At 42.9% G+C, this 19,636-nt stretch overlaps 1 protein-coding gene across 6 annotated transcripts in view; it reads right to left on the reverse strand.

Annotated features, from left to right (window-relative positions):
- Positions 1-19,636, reverse strand: part of LOC126412644 (uncharacterized) — a 153,586-nt gene that overhangs the window by 77,166 nt on the left and 56,784 nt on the right. For 2 of the 6 annotated variants that reach the window (XM_050082333.1, XM_050082334.1), the window contains exons 1-2: positions 8,891-9,157; positions 5,342-5,429 (exon numbers count right to left, since the gene is read on the reverse strand). The exons of 1 other annotated variant lie outside the window; for it this stretch is intronic. In XM_050082333.1, coding sequence (XP_049938290.1) covers positions 5,342-5,429; positions 8,891-9,028 — 226 coding nt within the window. In that variant the 5' untranslated portion in view covers positions 9,029-9,157. Of the gene's footprint in view, positions 1-5,186; positions 5,430-8,890; positions 9,158-19,636 lie in introns of those variants that run through there. 3 more of the 6 variants (XM_050082336.1, XM_050082337.1, XM_050082332.1) reach the window with 2 other exon arrangements.

A 19,636-nucleotide genomic window follows, 5' to 3' on the forward strand; every position in this document is an offset into this window, starting at 1 on the left:
AGATGTCGGTCGATCACGATACACTTGCGACACCAGGTAACTGGAAAGCCAATAATCGCACAGACTGAGGTCTGAGGACCTGGGAGGCCAAGCATGACAAAAGTGGCGGCTGAGCACATGATCATCACCAAACGATGCATGCAAGAGATCTTTCACACATCTAGCAATATGGGGAGTTTTTTTGTTCTAATAAAACACCATGTCATTGGAAGCATGTTTGTCAATTTTTACCTCTCTATGTACATTATTCCGCGGTTTATTAAGTTTTCAAATTTATACTGACTTTTTGATCACTGGTATGTTGATTAACTGGAACAGAATAATTTTAGGTGTAACTTTACCAACAGTCTTTTCATTGACAAAAGTAGATTGGGCACCAAACCGAAGCCCACTTCCAATAGTATCACTTATATCTGTGTACAATTAAACATCACTTTCAGCAGTAACTCTACTCAAAATATCATGCAAATTAATTTGAAAACTGGCATTTTCGATTGTAGGAATTTTTCAAAAATTTTCAAAGTAGATCGACCAACAGGAATCTCTATAGTGTCTCCATCACAATACAATATTTTATTTTCGATGTAATATTATGAGTTAAAAATGTTGTATAAGAAGCAGCAAGTGCAACATTAATATAACTGTGTTATATACATATAGTTCATGTTATTTCTGAGAACAGATAACTTAACACTCAGTCATAATAAGTGACTTATTTACTACTAGTAAGAATGTTATTAATCAAGTGAAAACTGATTGGCAACAAAAAATAAGAATTCCAGGGAAGAAATAAAAAAAATGAGTAATGGCAAGCTCTTACCTCATTCTATTCAAAGTGCAATAACAGCGTCAAGTGGATGTAAAAAAAACAATGTTAATCATTGAGAATTATGTTCTAGCTTCAGGATGGTTCAATTGGAATAAAATCATTCATCTATATATTTAATGTAAAAGATTAGATCAGTCACAATATCCAGAACTTATAACAATGTGGAAAGAAAAGTTTACTACTTTTATTGAAAATAATGAGAAGTCATCCCCCTGGATCAGTGTCAAGACAACTAGCTTGTGGTGTTGGGTGATTTCATTCTTAAAAATGAGGATGTGGTTAGAGAATATTTTATGAGAGTCAAAACTTTAGGAATAGATTGCGTTTAGTTAGGTTAGAAATATTGAAAAATACCAAAACATTTAGCCACAGATAATGCAAATTTTTTAAAATGTACATAGACAAGATGATACAAATTTAAATGGTATTTACCATGAGTATGTTGGTGGCGATTTGAAACAATATTTTAGTAAATCATGTAGTAAAGATAACTTTGTACTTTTTACAATAATTATGAGTAGGAAACTTAACGAAGGTAAGTACACATTCCAAATTAAAATTAAAAAATAATTTCTTAATGTTTTTGTCTACAGTAAATGTTTCGAAAGAATCTCACATGAGGAACATCCACTCTCTAAACGAAATTACCTTCTTTATTAGCAACATTGTGGGCACCGTCAATAGAGGTATGCTTTTCGCATCATATAACCTGACTGTATGGCACTCAAATAGGACTAATACTGGAGACACCTGCTGCACAGGGTGACATGCTAGATGTCAAAATGTTCAATTGACTCCCAAGAATGGTGACTTGCAGAGGTCACTGCACTGCCGTCATACAACATACCTATACATATACACTCCTGGAAATTGAAATAAGAACACCGTGAATTCATTGTCCCAGGAAGGGGAAACTTTATTGACACATTCCTGGGGTCAGATACATCACATGATCACACTGACAGAACCACAGGCACATAGACACAGGCAACAGAGCATGCACAATGTCGGCACTAGTACAGTGTATATCCACCTTTCGCAGCAATGCAGGCTGCTATTCTCCAATGGAGACGATCGTAGAGATGCTGGATGTAGTCCTGTGGAACAGCTTGCCATGCCATTTCCACCTGGCGCCGCAGTTGGACCAGCGTTCGTGCTGGACGTGCAGACCGCGTGAGACGACGCTTCATCCAGTCCCAAACATGCTCAATGGGGGACAGATCCGGAGATCTTGCTGGCCAGGGTAGTTGACTTACACCTTCTAGAGCACGTTGGGTGGCACGGGATACATGCGGACGTGCATTGTCCTGTTGGAACAGCAAGTTCCCTTGCCGGTCTAGGAATGGTAGAACGATGGGTTCGATGACGGTTTGGATGTACCATGCACTATTCAGTGTCCCCTCGACGATCACCAATGGTGTACGGCCAGTGTAGGAGATCGCTCCCCACACCATGATGCCGGGTGTTGGCCCTGTGTGCCTTGGTCGTATGCAGTCTTGATTGTGGCGCTCACCTGCACTGCGCCAAACACGCATACGACCATCATTGGCACCAAGGCAGAAGCGACTCTCATCGCTGAAGACGACACGTCTCCATTCGTCCCTCCATTCACGCCTGTCGCGACACCACTGGAGGCGGGCTGCACGATGTTGGGGCGTGAGCGGAAGACGGCCTAACGGTGTGCGGGACCGTAGCCCAGCTTCATGGAGACGGTTGCGAATGGTCCTCGCCGATACTCCAGGAGCAACAGTGTCCCTAATTTGCTGGGAAGTGGCGGTGCGGTCCCCTACGGCACTGCGTAGGATCCTATGGTCTTGGCGTGCATCCGTGCGTCGCTGCGGTCCGGTCCCAGGTCGACGGGCACGTGCACCTTCCGCCGACCACTGGCGACAACATCGATGTACTGTGGAGACCTCACGCCCCACGTGTTGAGCAATTCGGCGGTACGTCCACCCGGCCTCCCGCATGCCCACTATACGCCCTCGCTCAAAGTCCGTCAACTGCACATACGGTTCACGTCCACGCTGTCGCGGCATGCTACCAGTGTTAAAGACTGCGATGGAGCTCCGTATGCCACGGCAAACTGGCTGACACTGACGGCGGCGGTGCACAAATGCTGCGCAACTAGCGCCATTCGACGGCCAACACCGCGGTTCCTGGTGTGTCCGCTGTGCCGTGCGTGTGATCATTGCTTGTACAGCCCTCTCGCAGTGTCCGGAGCAAGTATGGTGGGTCTGACACACCGGTGTCAATGTGTTCTTTTTTCCATTTCCAGGAGTGTATATTAGGCAGAACTACAATCACAGCCATGATTCTGTCGATGCAGTCAGTTTGTCCCCATCCAGTGTAATGTGATGCCACTGGGGCACCTTGAATAACTAGAGTTAGAGACCGTGTTCATTCCAGAGACACCCTCCTGACTAACGTCTGTGGATAGCTGTAAAAACTTCTGCTTCCTTCCAAGTTACATTCATGTGTAGATAGTTACGTTCCTATCCACGATAAAACTGTAATTTGTGTTAATGTATTATGTTTGAGACAAAATATTGTAATGCACACTGTATTAATTTACAGTGTTCATATTTGACTAATAAGGAGAATTGTTGTCTCTGAATAACTGAATATATATGTGTTTTGTGTAGATTTAGATTCATAGAACAATCGAAAGTTGTTAGGTAATGTATAAATATGTGTAGGATTATAATGTTCCCCTAAGTATTCACTCAGAAACAACAACGATTGGCAACGGTGCCATATAATTTTTACTGTGCTTGGGATATCTTGTTTAAGGAAAAAATAGGTGTTTTAATTAATATTGTTAAAATGGACTATTACTGGCAATGATGCCACATCGTTTTTACTCTGTTCCAGAAATTGTTTGGTTACAAAATAGTTATTGAAAATAATACACGACAATTTAGATGTCCCTATAAATGTATATGTCGCTATTAGAAAACCAGTCCATTACAGGTTAGTAAAGACTGGATAACTATTATGTTTGTTTTATATGCTTGTAGCAGGCAAAGTTATGATTGCTGGAAAGTCTTCTGCTGGCAACCCTGCAAAGAAATATTCCAATCCGGTATAAACCAAGCTGGGAGTTGCATAAATTTTCTCTTAAGATGTCGAAGTTCCAATTATTCATTTATATGCTAGTATGAGTCGCAAGGGAATTGCAAAGACCTTCTGCACCACTTCTATTGACAGCTTGATGTACTACAATCTGTGAACAGTTGAATAAAGGCATGTCCCCTAACAAAATCGTTGGAGACATTGTGTACATGCCAGTCACAGCCCCACGTGAGCCGTGTTGTGTGCTGGGAAGATTTGCATTATAGAATATAGTGTTCTCCTACTGGTTTTTCCAATGTCTCATCTTGCTGGTTCGACATGATGTATTCTGGACAACTGGTGTCGCAGCTTGCTCATGGACACTGGGTGTCTGAACTGAGGTTACATTCTGATGGTCGTCCTCAGTCACAAATTACAAGCACTATTATGAGGTTGCAGGAAACTGTTTTCAGATTGGTGTAATATTCGGTTTGTAACGTTTTAGGTCCTCAAATTGTCATTCACATGTGTGCAGACCTAACTTCCGTTGACTAAAGAGACATATCATGCTGTATGCCTGTGGTAGAGTATGGGCTTGTCACTCATTTACACATACGATTGGGATACTTGTTACATCGCGTTTTCACTAATTCGAACATTTTCAAGATTTTCTATTGGGTTTATAGTTTTTCTTATAGTTGGCCCTTGTATACCATATGGTCTACCACACAAGAAGTGTAATCATTCATTTGTTGTTGCAGTTGAATCGAGTGTTACTAATCTGAAAAAACATGTATAACTTACCTTCCATTGTGGGTCAGTTATGAATTATGTGCCAAAATGGAGTTTACGCACGTGCTGTATTACTCACTTCGTTATCTGATCACAAACTTTTCTGTTAAATGAACCATATGCCGGAATATTCGTATATGTGAAGCAAATCTACAATCAACAGAAGCTCTGAAATCTTTGCGTACTTTATAGCTGAGAAGGTAAATGATGCTGCAGAAATCTGATATCGCTTGCAGTAATTTGCATCTGCACACTTTGATGCAAGAGCCCTAGTGCTGTATAGAGCCGACCATCATCTCTTAAGGAAAAATACATACGTCGACACATCAATGTGCAACGTTCATAGAAAATTGAGTAATGGAAATTTTAAGTTACATCACTGAACACACCATATACAGCTCACCACTGAAACATTTTCATAAATTCTGGAACTTTTGCAATCATTTTCCATGTTTGCTTACCACCTATGTACGTGCTAGAGCTTACATTTGTAGGACACTGAATAACAAAGACATTTGTTTACTGCAAGATGCACTGCTGCTTTATTTTATACACATAAGCGCAGGGTACAGGACAATGTGAGCAGCACCAGACTGCGCCTCCACAGTGCAGCGCCTCCTCAGCAGCGGCGACTACTTGCTGTGGGCGGCTCTGCGGGCAGCGCCTGACCTGGCGTGGGGCCTGACTGCAGCTCTGCCTGCAGCGTGTCGGCTGCCTGCACGCGCATGCTTGGCGTGGCCAGCCCGGGCGTGAGCACCTGCTCAACAGGAAACAACACACGTGATGTTCCAGTGATGTCTGCTCACATCCATGCCTCACCAGAAAATATCAGCAGTCATATTAACAATACTTGTTTTTAGGTAATCACTAAGCCTGCATTTTGTACTCAGTTAACATACTGAAGTACTAATCGACACACAGCTGGTTTGCTTACTTATTTTCTCTGGAATTATTGCTGTTCTATTCTCAAAGACTACTGCTCCAAGGCATAACTGCTTGTTGTGGTGAGGCAAGTTATGTACAATGTAATTTAAGTCGATATTTTACACCATACTTACCTGATACAGGGATTTGTGTTGGCAATCACACACAGATAAGTTGTAAAGTATGTATCTATGATAATAACCAAAAGTTGTTGTTCTGTTGCAGTTGTTTAACATATGTTTTTTTTCTAAAACAATTACATACTACGATTTTCGAAAGCCTAACTTCTGTAATTTGTTCCTTAATATTATTCCTAAAACAAGTTACAGACTTATTTAAAAACTCAGGCAAGGGGGCAGTATGAAACAGACTGAACGCCACAATGTATCTTCAAAGTATATTATTCACCTTATAACGGTATTTCAGTATCTATCATGTACTTTGCAATAACTGTATTCTGAAGCCAGATGTATTTCTCTATTAGATAGAGTAACTGCAGAAACTTTCTTCGTACCTGTATGAAAGATTAAGTGACAAGTGGCCACATGGCTACCTGAGGAAAGTATATTTTGTGTAGTGCAAATCGCGACACGTTCTATCAAATTAGAAAACTCTTAGAATGATTACTTAGTATTTGTGATTCTACATCCTACATCTATAACAGCATTCTATTTTGCGAGGCTTATAGCATTAATGTGTATTAGAAACACTGATAGATAACACAAAAATTATATTTCAGATGGAAAACTATTGCTATTCTACAGTGTCACAAACATTTTTCGTTATACTCGCAGTAAAAAATTTGTTTACTAAATAATATGCAGTCTTCCACATTAGGGTACAACAGTGACAACTATTTACTAGAACTCTTGTGTCATTGCACTTGTAATCGAGCAACCTTTCTGATGACTGTTTCCTGAGCAAACCAGTGTTGTATATAACATAATAAAAACTACCGACAGGAAAAGAGACATCAAGATCAGTGAGCAATATTGTCATATTTGTTAGTATGCTACTAATGTTTTAGCTTCTGGATGAAGACTCACCATCACTGGTTCTCATTAGAGAAGCAAGAGTGTATAACAGTTAGTGTTTACATGTTTCTCCACTATCATCGATGCACTGCTTTCTGGATTGTGAATTCCTGTTACCATTTCATCCTATTCAGCAACTCTAATTTGTGTAGGAATTCTTAATGCAAAACTTGTAACACTGATATAGAAGACTGATAAAAATGTATTATTTGGACAATATGTTGGTGAGCCATTTCGGAATAGATATCATCCACACACGTCGGATAGCCCCCCCCCCCCACCCCTTGTGGCATAGACATAAATCAGGGGGGGGGGGGAGGTGTAATCAAAATCCGTGTTTAGCAAGTATAAATCAACGGTAAAGGTCAGTACCCTTGAATGTAGGAGTATATTTAATGTATTCAGTAATGGTATAATTGTAACAAATAAGTTCATCAAACAGCCTGTCCCTTTTGCAGACAAATGTCTTACACTTTTAAAGCGTAGGAATAATTAACGTTATCATGTAGGGGTTTAAACCTAAACGAAATTACACAAAGACGGGCACTCAAATTACACACTTGACAGTGGTGCCAAGGCAGAGTTACTAAACACAGCCTTCCGAAATGCCTTCACGAAAGAAGACGAACTAAATATTCCTGAATTCGAATCGAGAACAGCTGCCAACAAGAGTAACGTAGAAGCAAGTATCCTCGGAGTAGTGAAGCAACTGAAATCACTTAATAAAAGCAAGTCTTCTGTTCCAGACTGTATACCAATTAGGTTCATTTCTGAGTATACTGATGCATTAGCTCCATACTTAACGATCATATACAACCGCTCGCTCGACGAATGATCCGTACCCAAAGACTGAAAAGTTGCACAGGTCACACCAATATTCAAGAAAGGTAGTACGAATAATCCACTAAATTACAGGCCCATATCGTTAACGTCGATATGCAGCAGGATTTTGGAACATATATTGTGTTCGAACATGATGAATTACCTCGAAGGAAACGGTCTATTGACACACATTCATCATGGGTTTAGAAAACATCATTCCTGTGAAACACAACTAACTCTTTATTGACATGAAGTGCTCAGTGCTGTTGACAAGGGATTTCAGATCCATTCCATATTCATGGATTGCTGGAAGGCTTTTGACACTGTACCACACAGGCAGCTCGCAGTGAAATTGCGTGCTCAGTTATGCGACTGGATTTCCGATTTCCGGTCTGAGAGGTCACAGTTCGTAGTAATTGACGGAAAGTCGTCGAGTGAAACAGAAGTGATTTCTGGCGTTCCCCAAGGTATAGGCCCTTTGTGTTCGTTACCTATATAAACAATTTGGGAGACAATCCGAGCAGCCGTCTTCGGTTGTTTGCAGATGACGCTGTCGTTTATCGACTAGTAAATTCATCAGAGGATCAAAAAAAAAAAAAAAAAAGTGCAAATCGATTTCGAAATAGTATCTGAATGGTAAGAAAGTGGCAGTTGACCCTACATAACGAAAAGTGTGAAGTCATCCACATGAGTGCTAAAAGGAACTCGTTAAACTTCGGTTACACGATAAATCAGTCTTATCTAAAAGCCGTAAATTCTACTAAATACCTAGGTATTACAATTACTAACAACTTAAATTGGAAAGAACACACAGAAAATGTTGCGGGGAAGGCTAACGAAAGACTGCATTTTATTTGCAGGACACCTAGAAAATGTAACAGATCTACTAAGGAGACTCTCTACACTACGCTTGTCCGTCCTCTTTTAGAATACTGCTGCGTGCTATGGGATCCTTGCAAGATAGGACTGACGGAGTACATCGAAAAAATTCAAAGAAAGCAGCACGTTTTGTATTATGGCGGAATATGGGAGAGAGTGTCACAGAAATGATACATGATTTGGGCTGGAAATCATTAAAAGAAATTGCATTTTCATTGTGACGGAATCTTCTCACGAAATTCCAATCACCAACTTTCTCCTCCAAATGCGAAAATATTTTGTTGACACCGACCTACATAGGGAAGAACGATCACCAAGATAAAATAAGGGAAATCAGAGCTCGTGCAGAAAGATATAGGTGTTCATTCCTTCCGCGCGCTGTACGAAATTGGGATAATAGAGAATTGTGAAGGTGGTTCGATGAACCCTCTGCCAGGCACTTAAATGTGATTTACAGAGTATCCATGTAGATGTAGATGTAGATACACCTAAACCTGATGATGTGAATGCTGCGGCAGTAAGGGCCGGGCGCTTCCCACCCTCCTCAACTGGTGTTTACCTTTGCCTGCCAGCCTGTTCTCCACACTCCCAGCGTCCCCACCATCGCTCCCGTCGACGTCGTCGTCTGCTGAGCTGTCGGCGTCGTCGTCATCAGCGTCTCTGTTTTCGGCTGCTTCATCCACCACTTCCTCCCCATCGTCTGCAGCGGCGAGCGGCGAGCGGTACGCCACAAGAAACACACCAGCGATCAGCAGGACGAGGGCTGCCTTCATGGCTACAGTGGCTTCTACTCTGGGTGCCTCTCGACAAGTGCCACAAGTGAACTCACCCACCTCCTCTTATACGGCGCAACCGACTCTTATCGCCCAAACTGCTGCAGGCAAGGACAGCTTTTTAGTGTGTACTTCAGAAAGTGCGATTATCCATATCGACGTCCTATCTTACAGCTGGAAATATCTTTGGACACTTGGTAAGAAACCTTGAGCCATAAGGTAGGATTAGACGAAAGAAAATTGTGAGCACAATAGCCGATAAATACGCTACAATCAATGAGAGCAAATGATTACAAAGTTTATAGTGTTGAATTATGAACTTTCCTGTTTCGTAAGGACAGTACATGCAACAGCACTGACTTAGTTTAATAACAAATTCACAAACGAATAAGAATCTCACTTGTACAATATTTCCAAACATCCTCTGATTTCTGATGTTGCGAATTGTTAACTCATTATACCAATAATTGCCGGCCGGGGTGGCGGAGAGGTTCTAGGCGCTACAGTCTGGAACCACGTGAGCGCTACTGTCGCAGGTTCGAATCCTGCCTCGGGCATGGATGTGTGTGTTGCCCTTAGGTTAGTTAGGTTTAAGTAGTTCTAAGTTCTAGGGGACTGATCACCTCAGAAGTCCCATTGTCAATAATTAACAGTAATTTTTCTGTTGAGTAACTATCCAAGTTTCTCTAGATTCTCCTTAAAATAAACCATGACATGAAGGTAGACAGTGAAATCCAGAATAGACGTTTAGTGCTCTACAACTAAATTCCACATTTGCGTTTTACACTTTCTTCCATGCAGACGAGAATAAAAAAAGTAAGAACCATTAGTTAGGTATCATTGCGATCTTATTTTCCATTTTTCTTTCGTTATTACTCACAATTTTTATATGTGGACTGACTCAAATAGGAAGTGTTGCAAGAAGCCTCATCAGTCCAATGTTCATCAGATTTTGAAGCGTTGTTCATCACGTAATGTTTACTAGTAATTGAACTTTATTTCCATTCTGAAATGAGACCCATCATCAACAGCACTATGACGTTTGATTCCAACAGATTGTGATACATTTTTGTATATATTACGTCACAGAAGCAAACAGACTCCTAACGTAATGTTCAGGAATTTCATACCACGAATTAAACCTTTACTGTGTCAGTTAATTCTGATTACTCGGAAATGCTCTATGGGTGACATATCAGGAGGCCAGGTAGGCCAGTCGTGAATATGTGTCTCAAGGCTTCTGTGGTGTGAACTGTAGTTTTTCAGTGGCTTATTCCTTTTGGCACTGCACTCATCAGTGGTATGAAAATTGTGTTTTGATATATACAGGTTGATTATAATTAATTTAAACTTTCTAACAGCAGTAGGAAAAGCACCATTGGTCAGAATGACGCTAAATTGCAGTGGAATATTATTGGAGAAGGGGGAAAACGTATGCCAGAAGAAAAATAAATAGTTACAAAATGTAGCAATAGATGGCGCTGTAAGCATCATAATTTAATAGTCGTCGACTGCAACTGACAAATGAATCATACAACAATGCATAAGGTGTACGTTTGACGTTAAACCAAGTGTGCATGGGCGTACAGGTGTGATCCTGTTAGTTAGGTAAGCCCATCCACCACGGCAAGGTCATATCACATCGGATGGGAAAAATTGGTTTTTAATTCTCCTGGGGCCAAAAAATGCATAAAAAACATCACTAAAAATCAAATCGAATTAATTTCCGTGATACTGGCGCGATACGTGTTCAATATGCTGTCAACCGTTTTCTGCAACAGGGTGAATTCGAGAAACAGCATGTTCCACAAGTGAGCGAAGTGTCTCCAGGGTCACGTTCAGAATGTGTTGCGCAATGCGTGTCTTCAATGCAGCTACATCTGCAATCGTAACACTAAATATTCAACATCTTTCAGGTAGCCCCACAGTGAGAAGTCACACGGATTAAGGTCAGGTGATTGGGATGGGCAGGCTGTAGCGAAATGGTGGATGATAATTCTAGCATTTCAGAAACGGCGCTTCAGCAGCTGCTTAACTGGATCTGCAATGTGCGGAGGTGTGCCATTTTGCATATAAATGAGCCCATCCACACGTCCACGCTGTTGGAGAGCTGGAATGAGGTGGTTCCGCAGAAGACACTCAAAGCGCTTACCACTGACACTACAAGTAACAGGACTGGAAGCACCGCTTCTCTTTGAAAAATATGGCCCTATGATAAATGATGCCGTAAACCCCCACCACACAGGTGGCGTTTTATGGATAAAGTGGTACTGGTTGATTTGTGTGTGGATTTTCCGGTGCTCGTAGTCGACAATTCTGTGTATTGACATATCCTGTCAGACGGAAGTGGGCTTCGTCTGTCCACAAAATCTTCCACAGCCAATCATTGTCCACTTCTATGTGAGCAAGAAATTCTCTAGCAAAAGTCTCTCTTGCTGCTAGGTCAACAGCAAGCAACTCGTGTACGTGGGTAATTTTAAACGGATAGCAAAGAAGGATGTTTCGTAGGATTTTACGCACCGTGCTAACGATATGGGCAAAGTTCGGGCAATTCTCCGTGCACTACACGTTTCCACACCACCACTTGTCTCCTGCTGCATTGCTGTGGCAACTGCTTCCACTGACGTCGAATCAATGAATTTCCTCCCTCTACCAGGTTGGGCATCAAAAGAACCCGTCTTTTCGTATTTCCTATTCATTTTCTCCAGACCAACGGCAGTCAACGGGCCAATGGACCAACGCCATTTTTCAAACCATTCAGTGTCCGGAACTTCTGAAGAGCGACGTGCGCACAATCATTCTTGTAATACAGCTTTACAAGCAGAGATCGATCCTGCATTGAGACAGTGATGGCAGACGCGAAAGGAGGAAAACCTTTTTTTTCTTCTTTTTTTCCTTTCCCATATGCGACATGGTACATTACAGCATCACCGGTCTTTCGCGGTCTAACTGTGTTGGTGAGGCAGTAAATTGATTGACAGGGCAGTGACGCTGCGTCACACACTTTGAAGGTGTGACGGTGGGACTTGGAGTCTGTACCACACTCCAACGGTGACAGTACGATATCATTCAGGCAGAAAAACGTAGCCCGACATGGACAGTAGGGTGGGAAAGTATTGGATGCAGAATGGGGGGCTAATCCCACCGAAGGATGTAGCCGCGTTGGGCGCGCCATGTCTGTCGCTAGCCAAGATCTGGAACTGAGTCCTCTAGGACAGTTAGAGGAACCGGATGTCGACACCAGCAGCATGGAAGTGTGTCCCAACGTGGTTTAACCCGTGGACAGTGTCCCGCTGGGCATCCACTTTCTCACAGAGCCGTCACTCGTTGTTGCATATGTCGTCTTGATGGGGACGATTTCTGCTTCCTCATGAGTGGCGGAGCATGCACGTTCCACTGGAGAACCTCCTTTTGCAGGCACAGCATCGTCCTTGTGTGGGCCATTCAGTGAAGCTATACTTGAGAGCAGGCAGGATAGCTGCCCAGTAAATGCGGAGCTTGGTATGTAGGTGAAATTCCCTACCGCGGAAGAGAGGGTGCAAAGCCCTGGTCAGTTCTTGCCCCTTGTTGACGACACACTCCGCTTGACAGTGAATTAGCACCTTGCGGTCCATCAGAACCCCTAGATACGTGGCCGTTGGGGCCAGGGTGCCTACACGCCTGCAATCGAAATACTGCGGCGGAGGAATGGGCACCGTTTCGCGAAATAGACTGCTGTAGTTTTGGCGGCATTGAGATCTATTTTGTTTGTCCGGTACCAGGTGATGGTGGCGTCCACTTGTCACTGGAGGCGGGCGACGATGGCGTAAGTGATACACCCAGTGGTGTATAGTGCTGTGTCGTCAGCATATTGTGCCAGGTGGCACTCGGTGATGACTGGCATACCATTCAAATAGTTATTTAAAAGAATGGAGACAGCACCGATCCTTGTGGAGTGCCTGCCAACAGTTGGTGAATGCCATAACGCATTCCATGTTGAGCCAGGAGGAAAGTCCTACCGCGAAGGAAGTCATCCACAATCTTGACATTGATATCCAGTAAAGGGATCTGCGTCAGCATCTTGTGTGCCAGATCTTGTAGTACGCGTTTTGCAAGCCTAGAAAAACGGCAGCTGTCGGCTTGGCGGTGTTGAAGACTTTGTTGACTTGTTCAGTGGTTCGTAGGAACTGAAGTTCGGCAGAGAGGTGTGAAGTAAATCCGAAATGTTCAGACGGGATCGTGCCTGCCTTCGCCATAGGTTGGGAAAGTCGATGGAGGGTCACACATTCAAGGACCTTCACCATGGTATTTAAGACGCTGATGTGCCTGTTGTTGGTGGGGACTGTAGGGTCCTTGAACAGCTTGGGGATTGAAATCAGCTTGGCTTGCTTCCTCTGAGGGGGGCAAAAGCCAGATGTGAGACAACCGTTTAAAATGTTCGTGAACAATAGAAGAGGCGTACAAGGAAGGCAGCAAAGATGTTCATTTAAAATTCCGTCCAATCTGGTGGCTGACCGGCCGTGTTTCCATAGTAGGATCCGATGAAGTCCTGTCGAAGAAGTAAGGTGGGGAACAGACAGAGGTGGACAGCTGCAGAAAGCGGCAACAGCTGTCAAGACATCGTGTTCGTCCTGTAGCTCGTCTGGGGAAAGGTCTTGGACAAGGGGGTAGTTTTTGGCCTCGAACGCGTCCGCCAGCGTTTCGGCAATTTGGAGGTTATCATTCGACAAGCCCGCTGCCAGATGGGCAGTCGCCGGTACAGAACGTCAAAGGGCGTGAATGACTGCTCTGTCAGACTAATGGTGTAGGCGGAAAGTGGACATCCTGTCCTCTCACTGTTTGGACTCCAGTCGGCAGCCGAATTCGTGCTGGAGGCTCCTCGTTTGGCGTTTGTCCTGAGGATCGCAGAAATGCTTTCACCGCAAGCGGTAACGGTTCTTTTGCACCTTCAGATCCCATAACAGGGGTGGCAAATCGTCGAGGGGGACTAAAGGCCGAGACACAGTGGAGGTGGATAGCTTCACTGCTTTCTGTATTTTGGCAGTCAGGCAATGCAAGGCATGGGCTATATTTCCTGGTATTGTCAAGTCGAGCTCGTGGCGAGTGGTTTTATTAAGTACCCTGGAGAACTTGTCCCAATCAGTGAGGGTCACACTGGAACGAACATGAAATGAAAGAACAGTATTGGTGAGGTGCAAGGTACTGGGTCATGGTCAGAGGCCAGTTTGTGGAGAACTTACAAGGAAAACTGAGTATCGACGTTTCTGAATATGGCCACATCTAGAACGTCAGGCTGGGAGTTGGAACGGACTGGTACATGTGTAGGTTCATGGTGGCCATAGACCGACAGTGATGAAGTGTCATCCAGGTCAAGGAGGAGTTAGCCTTCTGGTTTAAAGACCTGGCTGGGTGCTTGGCATTGAGATCTGCCCCAACGATGAACTTGTCGAAGGCCGTCAACGTGCGAAGGTCCACTTCAGGCAGTGGCTTGTTTGGGCTCAAGTATGCTGCTGCAAAGGTAATGGCACCAAGGCATGTGGAGATGGTAGCTACTGTGACTTCTATGTGTTCCATTGGGTGGAGAGTCTTTTGGTTATGGACAAGAGCTTTGTTGAGGAACACAGCCGTGCCTCCACCACGGCGATTGATGCGGTCAGAGCGGCAACACACCATTTATTAAGGCAGAAATCGTGCGCCGGTTGAGGTGTGTTTGTGTGACCATTAAAATATGCACACGATGTTCATGGAGGAAGATGTTCAACTCCGTCTGTTTGAAGCCATTGGCACTAAAAATGCAGGTGACAAGTTCCTGAGGGTGCTGGTGGATGTGTGGTGCTCCATTCGCCATTACAACAATATTTGACTAAGCCATTCCACTAGGATCATGACCTCAGAGAGCTTATCCTCCAACCGATGCATTTTGTGGCCAGTGACACGAATAACAGCCTGGATGTGGGGTTTTATGAAAGAGGAGACGACTTCGAGGATTTCGCCCATGTATTCCCGAAATGACGTATCAGTATGCACCACTGGGGGAGGGTCCCGGGTGGGCTGCTTGCACCTGCAGTGGGCAGTGGCGGGAGTAACTGTAGGCAGAGTGGGTGTAGAGGTAGTGGGCTGGGATACAGCCACAGGTGGACTAGAGGGGGCTGCAGCTGGCTCCTGTAGTCGGTGAGTGATGGAAGTCATCATGGATGGCAATGAGGAGGAGACTGGGCTGCAGCAGCAAAGGATGTCGTGGGATTCTGGGCACATGTGCCTCAGAAACGTCTGGTGCCTGAAAACGGGAAAGTTCGTGGTGTCCCGTTGCGGTGGGGGAGATCTATTTGTTCTTGGTTTCCTTTCGGAAAAACATGAAGACTTCAGTGTCTTCTGGAGAACAACTCCAACGTCATTAACAAACAGCATTAAACTACCTGTATTGACCGACTAAGTGCAACAGGCACCGAACTGCACCCCAGAAACTGACATCTGGCGTCTGTACAACACACTGCATGAATGTTTACATGTATGCATTCAACGTTCTGGCTATTACACAGGTTAATAACGTACTATCATTTCCATTTGCAGTGGATTATCTCGCGTTTACACTAACCTGTGATCTCGCAATGGTAATCACTTAAATATAAATATAATACATAGAGGAAAATATTCCCGAAATTTCATTATTCTACATTAATTATTTATTGTGTTGCGACTTTTTTCTCTAACAGAATAAATATATACGCTGTTGTGGTCTTCAGTTTAGAGACTGGTTTGATGCAGCTCTCCAAGCTACTCTATCCTCTGCAAGCTTCTTCATCTCCCAGTACTTACTGCAACCTACATCCTTCTGAATCTGCTTACTGTATTCAACTCTTGGTCTCCCTCTACGATTTTTACCCTCCACGCTGCCGTCCAATACTACATTGATAATCCCTTGATGCCTAAGAATATGCCCTACCCACCGATCCATTCTACTAGTCGTTTTGCCACAAATTTCTCTTCTCTCCAATTCTATTCAATACATCCTCATCTATTCTTCAGCATTCTTCTGTAGCACCACATTTCGAAAGCTTCTATTCTCTTCTTGTCTAAACTATTTATCGTCCACTTCTCACTTCCATACATGGCTACACTCCATACAAATACTTTCAGAAACGGCTTCCTGACACACAAATCCATGCTCGATGTTAACCAATTTCTCTTCTTTATATATATAAAATCGTTGTAAATACTTCCAGGTAATAGCAGCTTCAGCTGGCGAGGAATAAGTAATAGTCAGGCACATGCATGGTGCATGCAGAATCAGTGAGCATGCTCTCTGTGTGCTGAATAGGGAAGTGGAGCGATCTGTCTGAGTTTGACTGAGGGCAGACTGTGATGTGTGATGGCCTGGAGGCTTGGCACAAGTATTTAATAAAGAGCACGTCATGATGAGTGTTCAAGAAGTGCTCTGGTGAGCGTCTTCAACACGTGGCGAGACCATAGTGAAACCACATCCAGACATCGTGGTGCTGGAGAGCCACCTGTTATTACTGGTGTTGGACGCCGTAGTTTGGTAAGACTGGAAAATAGGACAGGTGGAGAACTGTGGTGGAACCAAAATCAGATTTTAATGCTGACAAGAGTACAAGTGTGTCTGAATATACGATGCACATAACATTCCTAACGAGGGGCCATAACAGCCGATGCCCGCCGCATGTGCCACGTTACACCACGACATCGGCAACTGCAGCTTAAATGGGCACATAACTGTCGACACTGCGTGTTGGTGCAGTAGCAAAGCATTGCATAATCTGATGAATCCCGATACCTTTTTCATGATGCCGACGGGAGAGCGCGAATCCATCATCTTCCTGGGAAACAACTCCACGACACCAGTTTTGCAGGGTGGAGACAAGCTGCCGGTCACTCCATGGGAAGATTCATGTGAGGATCCATGGGCCCAGTAGAGTTCGTGCAAATCCCCACAACGGCCAAGGAGTGTCATACATTAGCTGCAGGCCACGTGCATCCGTTCATGACGATCATGTTTCCCGATGGAAGTGGGATTTTACAGCGAGATAATGCGGGCTGATACAAACATCGAAGTGTGATGGAGTGGTTCAAGTAACACAATGGCGAGTTACAATTGATCTGCTGCCTCCTTCCCCACCCCTCCCCCTCCCTCCAACGCAACAGGTATGAAATCAGTGCAACATATCTGGGATATGATTGATCGTGGCATCCGGAATTTACAGGTATTCTGTAACTCGTGTGCAGATACAGTGCCAGATCTCTCCAGGGACCTACTGAGGAGCCATTGCTTCCATACCATGACGCATCGCTGCTGTTATCAGAGCCAAAAGCGGTCATACAGGTTGTCTGGGAGTTGGTGATAATGTTCTAGCTAATCATTGTATGCTTTCATAGAACTAGCGGTTAATTACATTGACTCAATGAGAAAGATATCACGCCCTCCCCCGCCCCCCCCCCCCTCTCCGAAAAAGACACTTCCTTAAGTAATGTACGGAAATGCCTTCATTTTCTGTTTGCTGCAACAGATTTGAAAACTTCGACTGATGAAGCCCAGTTTCCGAAATATAAGGTGAACGATTTAACGATGGCACAGTCCTTTCATTTCACACATGCTTTCCTTATAGTGCAGCACTGTAACTAGTTATTTATTTCTTACATTAACACAAATACTTTTTAAATTTAATTAATGAACACTTAAGTAATTTCTTTTTTTCTTAATTTTCTTATCACCTTTGTGTGTGTTACATAGTGATGTTCAATAACCAATTGTTTTTGCTCAAAATGTTCCATGTAAGCTTACACATTAAGTTAAGCTAAAAAAATAATTCACCCAATGTTTACTATTTCGATGAGAAAATAATAGTTTTTTAACAGTTGGTCGATGAAGAGAAGCCTTTAGCTCGATTTAACTGTACCTTATCATGCATTATGATTCTATTGTAAGTGGAAGACTGGAAGTGTGAAATGTAATAATTACATTATGCAAACAGGTTTAGTATTCTACATTGCAAATGTTTTCTACTAATTTACGAAGGTCACAGAGTACTTGTAAAACCATTTCGGTTTATCTTTTTCTTCGGAAGCAAAAAAAATAAAAAAATAAAATAAAATAAAATAAAATTGAATATATTTTATTGTCCCGTTTGAAACTTTCATAAGATAGAACGAAGGGTAGAGTAATCAGCAAAGGAGCAAATACCGTCAATGTTGAACAAATGAGAACATGTGTTATCAGACAAATGTAAAATACTATGAGAAAAGTTGATAATTGTAGCTAGGATTCATAGCGATACCGAAATGAAATGAAAAAAGACCAAAACATTATGGAAAATCTACGGCAGAACAATAACGCATCAGCAACTAATGTACTGGTACAAAAAGAGAAACACCTATAATGTTTTGCGGCTGGATTAGAATGATTACATCGAACACGCTTTTGAAAAACCGCTTAAAAGAACAGGCAAGCTTATAAATATGCGGATGATATAAGACGTTAACTCGACTATATCACAGACATATAGTAAGAGTGAAAACTACGAACTTGGTCAGGCCTGAGAAGAACACAATACAAAAATTACATTAAGTGCAACATGCCTATTAAGCCTGCAGTTCATCTGCAAAGCAACTATGGAAGATATGCTTTATATTGTACGAACTTTAAGAACGCAACTGTCGATGACAAAGCACTTCTAAGGGTGAGTGAATTTGAATCACGTATGACAAGTGGCAGACGAGCTAAACATTTACTTTCCGAACTATCATTATATAGGAGCAGACTGAATACATATAAAGTATGAAATTAAGATTGGGAAGAGTACACTCTTACTTAGTCTAGTGAAGAAAAGCAGTAACTCTGAATGTTTCACCGTATTTCGACAATCAAGGATTTATTTTCAATGTTCTGAACAGATACAAGAGTAGACTGTATATACTAAAATGTAAACTTTCACGGCCGGAAATATCATGTCCATTATAATTATCCGGGCTGTTATGCCGTGGTCGGTTGATGAATTCTGTGGTGATTCCCAACGTTTCGTCTCCGACTGCGGGAGACATCTTCAAGGGGGTCAGTGTGTGTTGGACCTTCCATCAAGCTACGGACCCCCTTGAAGATGTCTCCCGCAGTCGGAGACGAAACGTTGGGAATCACCACAGAATTCATCAACCGACCACGGCATAACAGCCCGGATAATTATAATGAACAGACTGTATATAGCTAAATACGGGTATGAGGAATATTGTAAATAATAGCAGGACGCTTCTGTGCCATACGTGGCCCTGTCGAAAAACAATAATAATGTAACATTTTGAGAAAACCGTGGATAATTGCAGAAAAAAATGACTGTGAATATCTACATACATTTTGTGTAATAATCAAGGAAAGTGCTTCATAGTAAGAACTATATGAACAATAGTTTCGTAGGGAATTTTAGAAAACATTAAAGATAGTTCCTGATCATACATCAATAGTGTTGTTCGTTGATTACCTTCCTTTTCTGATTATCAGCGACGACAATTTAGAGAAACTCCTACAGGAATGGGTAGGCTACAGA

Source organism: Schistocerca serialis, chromosome 7 (assembly GCF_023864345.2).
Source record: "Schistocerca serialis cubense isolate TAMUIC-IGC-003099 chromosome 7, iqSchSeri2.2, whole genome shotgun sequence".
NCBI lineage: Eukaryota > Metazoa > Arthropoda > Insecta > Orthoptera > Acrididae > Schistocerca > Schistocerca serialis.